Below are 7186 nucleotides of genomic sequence, written 5' to 3'. Positions count from 1 at the left end.
CTCACATGCCGCGGAGCAACTAGGCCTGTGAGCCACAACTACTGAGCCTGCGCGTCTGGAGCCTGTGCTCCGCAACAAGAGAGGCCACGATAGCGAGAGGCCCGCGCACCACGATGAAGAGTGGCCCCCACTTGCCCCTCACACAGAAACGAAGACCCAACACAGTCAAAAATAAATAAATAAACCAATGAACCGACATTAAAAAAAAGGGCAAAAGATTAAAACCCTACAAAAGACAATATACCAGTGGCCAATAAGCACATGATAACAAGTTCAACGTCAACAGACATCAGACAAATGCAAATTAAAATCACAATAAGATACCACTACACACCAACTTTTAGAAGATTAATAATTCAAGGTTGTTGACGATGTGGAAGGTTGAAATTCTGATACAGTGCTTGCTGGTAGGAATGTAAAATGGTACAACCAATTTGGCAAAAAAAAACAACCTGGTATTTTCTTAAAAGTTTGAAACTGTACATTCAAAAGCATGATTATCTAACTAGTATATGTCTCAGCATTAGATCTAGAAATATACACAGAATAAAATAGGGTTTAAAAAAAATTAAATGTACAGTTACCACATGACTCAGCAATTTCATTTGCAGGTATCTATCCAAGAGAAATGAAAAAATACGTCCACAGAAAGACCTGGGCATGAATGTTCTGCAGACAATAGAAGCTTCTCTTGGGGTGACACCCTTCCTAAGAGCTGAGCACTTGCTGGAGGGCTGGGGGCAGTGGCCTGATGTCCCCTCGGCTTGCTCTCCGGGTGTGGAACCAGTGCCTCATTTCCAGGGCCCCGAGCTCAGTGTGCTGCCCCCCAAGATGGAGCCTCCATTCCACGAGTGCGGACCCGGAAGCAGAAGAGAACTTTAACCAGGAAAGAAAACATGTTTTTTGTATTTCAGATAGGTGACTCTGGCATTCTGGGAGACAGAGAGAACAGACTTGGGATTGCCAAGGGGGAGGGAGGGTGTGGGAGGGATGAATTGGGAGTTTGGGATTAGCAGACGCAAGCTAGTATATATAAAATGGATAAACAACAAGGTCCTACTGCAGAGCACAGGGAACTATATTCAATATCCTGGGATAAACCATAATGGAAAAGAATATGAAAAGGAATGTATATATAAATGAATCACTCTGCTGTACAGCAGAAATTAACACAACACTGTTACTGAATCAACTATACTTCAATATACTTGAACACTGTATCAACTATAGCTTCAATTAAAAACACACACAAAAAAAAACCCCAAAAAAACCAAAGCAGAAAGACAGCAAGAGACTGGGGCTGGCTGAGGTTTCACTTTTCCTTTTTAACCAATTAGCCGCCATTCTAAATATCGTAGACCAAACAAAGACTGGGTCATCTGCCCAAAGGTGGGAGTCTGCAGCTATCAACAGACACAGCCCCAAACTAGTTTAGGACAAGTTTATGTGGCAGAGAAGGTAGACCACAGAGGAAGCTGGAGTCAAGCCTTCGCCAGCATAATGGAGTTAAGTATTCTGGCGTGGAAAGCATCTCTCACTCCTCCATCACGTTAAGGTGAAAATTGAGGGCCCATAGCGAGCTCTAGACAAAATACAATTATCTTACCTTGGACAAGTTTCTCTGTCCTCTTCAGACTGTGGTAGGCAGAATGGTCGCCCAAAGACGTCGACACCCTAATGCCTGCAGACTTTGAATATGCTATATTAAATGGCAAAAGGGACTCTGCAGCTGTAACACTACAGGTTTTAAGATCAGGAGATTATCCAGGTAGTCCTGGGCGGGCCCCGTCTAATTGCATGAGCCCCTAAAAGCAGTGAACTTTCTCCAGCAGGGGGAAGAAAGACTGTAGCAGAAGGGAAATGCAGAGAGATCTAAAGCGTGAGACGCGCTGCATCTACCAGTGCTGGGGGGAGCCACACAGATAGCATGAGAAGGGACATGGGCAGCTATACAAGCAAAGACTGGCCCCCAGCTGACTGCTAGCAAGGAAATGGGGAACTCCAACCTCAAGGAACTGAATTCTACGAACAACCTGAAGGAGCCTGGAAGCTAAACATTCTCCAGCACCTCCCGAGAAGAGTCCAGCCCAGCTGACAACCCAATTTCAGCCTTAGGAGGTCTTCAGCAGAGGACGCAGCTGAGCCCTATTGGGCCCAGACCTCTGAGCAATGGAATAAATGTGTGTTGTTTTAAGCCTCGAAGTTCACAGTAATTTGTCCCTGCAGAAATATAAAACTGATACAAAACTGACATATAAACACATTTTTAAAAAGGAAGTAAGCAAGCAGAATTCTCAAGGAAAAGTGACTTTGAGTATAATTCCAATTTTCTTATTGCGAATACAGGATGTAGGAGGCTTGGAGCTCTTTGCTCAAGAATAATAGTTACAATCCATACTCCCTTCTGTGCTCCTCAGTATACGGCTGTATTAAATGGGAGACTGAGGCTCTACTTAGGGGAGTTTCTAAGGCCCTCGAGCAACACTGGAATGGAGAATGGATTTCAGTGAGGTCAAGACTGCAATAGGAATAAAAAAAAAAAAACCTGCAATAGGAAGACCAGTTTTCGGGCTATTGTACTGAGGTGATTGAGGGACCACAGGGCAGGGCTAGCTGGTATGGAGGAATCAGATTGGAGAGGGAGACACTGATCCCGAAAAGTTCTAGAAGGGTTGGCTAGGTGGAAGGTAGCACCAGTAAATCAGAGAATTCAAGAGGAGGAATAGACCTGGGAGAGACTGAAACCATGGGTTTGCTTAAATCCACTTCAGCTGCCTTCACTGATCAAGGTGGTTTTGCATGTCCTCCAAGCGGCATGTGCCTAAACAATAAGGTATGTATCTGCCCGAGTTATTTTCCAGGAACTTGGAGTCAGCTGTGTCTAGTTGGAGCTCAGCTGGTTAACACTGGATAGGACCACCGATCCTCCAAATGGGCACACATGAGTGGCCACGCAGGGACCTTCTGACGCCAGCGGGTCGAAAACTCCACCCTCAGCTCGTGCTAAGCGCCTCCACTCTTGAACGTGCAGAAGCCTGTAGCCTCGTTACGCCTGCGCAGAACAACAATCACCCCCCACCTTTTCCCGGTCACCTTTCCCGACGCTCCCCACGCCTCAGACGGCCCTGCTTCTTCGTTCATTATCCCGTAATTCCCCTGAGCCCTTTGGCGGATCTGAGACTTGTTTTCCCGTCTTCTCACCCGGCTGCCTTTTAAATAAACCCTCTCTTTGCTGCAATCCTTGGCGTCTCAGCGTTTCGGCTTGCTGAGCGTCAGCCAAACATTAACCTGGTTTGGTTACAAGATGGTCATGGCAAAAGCTTAGTTTGGGATCCATTGAATTTGAGGGGCTTGTGGAACACCCTTGTGGAACACCAGGTGGTAACTGGATATTGAAAACTGAAGCTCAGCTGATTCTCAAAGATGCCAATTTGGGAATTATTAACATATACGTTCAGAAGATGCTCATGGGTTTTCTTTTGCTTTAAAATACAGTAAGAAGACTGAGGAAGAGAAACAAACAGGGAGTAACCTGGAGGTAGTTAGAAAAGGGTTTGGAGGAGAGAGGAAAAAGGAGGGTAGAAAAGATGAGAGAGCTGGCTAAGGTAGAATTAACAGATATATTACTAATAAACTACAAAAAAAGGTGTGCCTGGAAAGTTCATGATCTTAGGGGAGAAAAAAAGAGGTGGTAGGAAGGCATAGGTAGAAAATGTTCCTCTTAGCCACAGGGAGCATTGCCACCTCCGGCCCGAGTGAATGACTATGCATGGAGGAGGGAGATGCAGGGAAAGAAGAAAGTGTTGATCCAGCCACTTGCACCTGGGGAGCTTCCTGGGCTGGGGGTTTGTAATTTGAGGAATGTTAACATTGTGTTCCTCCTGAGTACACCATTCATTCAGTGAAGACTTAGCTATTTACCAAATCGTTTGTAAACGATTTCTGTAAAAGCAAAAGCAATGCTGCCATCCTGAATACGGCTGTAAAATCTAAGTTAGCTTACGCATAGCCACCTATGCATCCAACAGAGTTTCCTCATGAAAAGCTCAAAATGGCTTTTCTTTTTTTTTTAACATCTTTATTGGAGTATAATTGCTTTACAATGGTGTGTCAGTTTCTGCTTTATAACAACGTGAATCAGTTATACATATGTCCCCATATCTCTTCCCTCCTGCGTCTCCCTGCCTCCCACCCTCCCTATCCCACCCCTCTAGGTGGTCACAAAGCACTGAGCTGATCTCCCTGTGCCATGCGGCTGCTTCCCACTAGCTGTCTGTTTTACACTTGGTACTATATACAATGGCTTTTCTTGATACCCTTTGCAGAATCCCAATCTGTGAAAGCTTTGGAAGGCTGCACACAGCAGCAGGGAGAGAGAATAAGATGCCCACACAGCAGAGCTTAGGAGGGCTCCCTGCTGAACCGCCAGCTGTGGGGCAAGCAGCCAGCCAGGGAAGGTACCATTTAGGATGGAGTGTCCCTCATTTGCCCAGCTGGTCTAGATGGGCTCAAAAAGAATTTAAATTTAACCTATTCCAAAGCACCAAATGATTATTTTAGACCATGAGACCAGATGCTATACTTTCATTATCTTTCCTGATGCCTCTAGTTTTGGCTAAGAATCAAAATAGTTGTCAAGGTTGTCTTAAACTTTCTAAACACATATAATCCAAAGCTGCGTGTGTGAAGTGTCTCCAGACTCTTTTATTGCTGCTTTTAAAATTCCCCATAGACACTAACCCATACTGTTGCACTCAAACACATTTCTACCACAAAGATTAAAAAGTACTTAAGAATATTTTTTATTCTACTCTGTATCAAGCCCATAGACACACAAAATGTTTGGATCACTTAAGTTATAACATTCCATGTTTTCATAGTAAGAACAAGGACATAAATGATCATTTCCTGAGTTTACAGTGCAATGTAAAATTTAATCTGTATTGCTAACCAGACATCTTACAGCATAGAAATGTGATCAAAATGATCATTTGCTTTATCATGTCATAAAACACAAGAGCTTATTGTAGAACAGTGATACAGTTTAAATGGTAAGGAACTTTGTGATTCATAACAAAGAATCCTGTATATACTTGTTGCCACGATCGACCTTCCAGGACAAATATCAGTAGTAAAATAAGTTATGGTACAAAATAAAGTCAACAAGGTATCTACAGTGAAGAAACATTTGATTTCATTTAAGAAACTAAAACCTGGATTCTAGTTAACCTATATACAAAAATGTTCTTTTAAAAAACCCTAAGTAATCACAAATTTAGCTAAAACAGTTGAATGACGGCTCTTCATTATGCTGTAAAACTATGGATCTCATCTTTGGAAAAGTTCAAATCACGCAGCAACCTGAAAAACAAATAAAAAGCACATGTTTCTTAGGGAAGATGTTTAAAAATAAACAAGATCAGAGTTTACCATCGTAACCATAGTATTTTTTCATTTTCCCCATTCAGCATGTGTTTTCTAAAAAACACAATTATCACTTCTAAAAAATTAACAATAATTCCTTAATATCATCTAGTATCTAGTAAGTGTTCACATTTTCAATTGTCTCATAAATGCCATAATTTTTTAAAGTTTGTTTGAATCAAGATCCAATTAAAGTCTACTCACTGTGATTGGTTTATATGTCTTTTGGGTTTGTGTTTTTTTGTTTTGTTTTGTTTTGTTTTGCGGTACGCGAGCCTCTCACTGTTGTGGCCTCTCCCGTTGAGGAGCACAGTCTCCAGACGCGCAGGCTCAGCGGCCATGGCTCACGGGCCCAGTCGCTCCGCGGCATGTGGGACCTTCCCGGACCGGGGCACGAACCCGTGTCCCCTGCATCGGCAGGCGGACTCTCTACCACTGTGCCACCAGGGAAGCCCCTCTTCTGGGTATTTTTTGATCTATAACATCCCCTCCATCTCTCTCTCTCTCTCTCTCTGTCCTTCAATTTATTTGTTGTCAAAATCAGATTTTTAAGTGTTGAGTCTCCCACAGTTCTCATTTTGCTGCATCCCTGTGGTTTACTTTAATAATGTTCCTTTTTCCTTTTATCTCCCAAAATTTAATAATTGGATCGAGGGGCTTAATCAGATACAGGTTCAATTCTTTTTGACAAGACTACTTCATAGTGCTCTTTCATCAGGAGGCACATAATACCGGGTTGCCTCTCTTTTTGGATGCTAACCACCACTGGTGATCTATGTACAGATCTACTAGTTTCATTAGGGACCGAAGTTGGTGATATTCTACTCCTATCATTCTTTATTCGTTTATCAGCCGAGGAATTCTATAAAGAATAACTTCTGCTCATCTATTATGTGGTTATCCAGTAGTATAACTCATACAGAAAAGGCAGAAAAAATGCTGGTTTTCTTCCTCTTTATTCACCAGTTTTTGAAGTAAGGACTTGATCCCCTAGCATTCTATCGTAATTTTCCCCCACTGAACAGGAGAAGCAGAAATACTGCTTAAGTATAATTCAACTTGGAGAATACTGTAAATGGAGACTGAAATCTTAAAAGTAGCTCTGTTTAAAATAGTGCTGAAGGGGACTTCCCTGGCGGTCCAGTGGTTAGGACTCCACATTTCCACTGCAGGGAGCATGGGTTCGACCCCTGGTTGGGGAACTAAGATCCTGCAAGCCATGTGGCATGGCCAAAAAAAAGGAGGTGAAAAATAAATAAATAAAATGCTGCTGAAAATAATAAACATTTACTTCGTACTCACTCTTCGTAGTCACTGCGCTAAGCACTTCACATGCATCAATACCATCATCTACTCCCTCGGATAGGTGAGTGCACGGAAGCTTAGATGGTTTGGGCCCGAGGACGCTTAGCTGATGACTGCAGCATGACCCTAAGTGGTGGAGCTGGGATTCCAACCCAAAGTGGCAGCTTCCAGAGCTGACACACACATTCAGACAAAGGGCACAGGAGTTACGAGGGCCAACGTGGTGCGGCAGGCAAGCCTCTCACTATCTGAACCCAACCTACCTTTCCGGACATACCGCCTGTCTTTTTCATAATTAAAATTAAAAATAAAATAGCAAGAGAGAAAATTACCTAGCAAATGTTAGGTTCAGTCATATACCAAACAAGGACATGCAGTGCATTTAAGGCGGTCATATTTTAAAGTCATCTAGAAACCCAGTAGTGGCTATATGTAACCAAATATTTTAAAGTGTCAT

The 7186-nt window shown here is 42.9% G+C and overlaps 1 protein-coding gene across 4 annotated transcripts in view; it reads right to left on the bottom strand.

The window, feature by feature from the left end:
- Positions 1-4052: 4052 nt before the first annotated feature.
- Positions 4053-7186, bottom strand: part of CYB5R4 (cytochrome b5 reductase 4) — an 84229-nt gene continuing 81095 nt past the window's right edge. For all 4 annotated transcript variants that reach the window (XM_089906134.1, XM_089906133.1, XM_022590287.3 and 1 more), the window contains one exon: positions 4053-5361. In XM_089906134.1, coding sequence (XP_089762260.1) covers positions 5307-5361 — 55 coding nt within the window. In that variant the 3' untranslated portion in view covers positions 4053-5306. The remainder of the gene's footprint in view (positions 5362-7186) is intronic.

Source organism: Delphinapterus leucas, unplaced genomic scaffold, assembly GCF_059928025.1.
Source record: "Delphinapterus leucas isolate spDelLeu-1000000601 "Yukka" unplaced genomic scaffold, BTC_Dleu_Yukka2 spDelLeu_asBTCV2_sq72, whole genome shotgun sequence".
Lineage (NCBI taxonomy): Eukaryota > Metazoa > Chordata > Mammalia > Artiodactyla > Monodontidae > Delphinapterus > Delphinapterus leucas.
The sequence above is the reverse complement of the archived record's forward strand: the minus strand, read 5'-3'. Positions and strand labels throughout refer to the sequence as shown.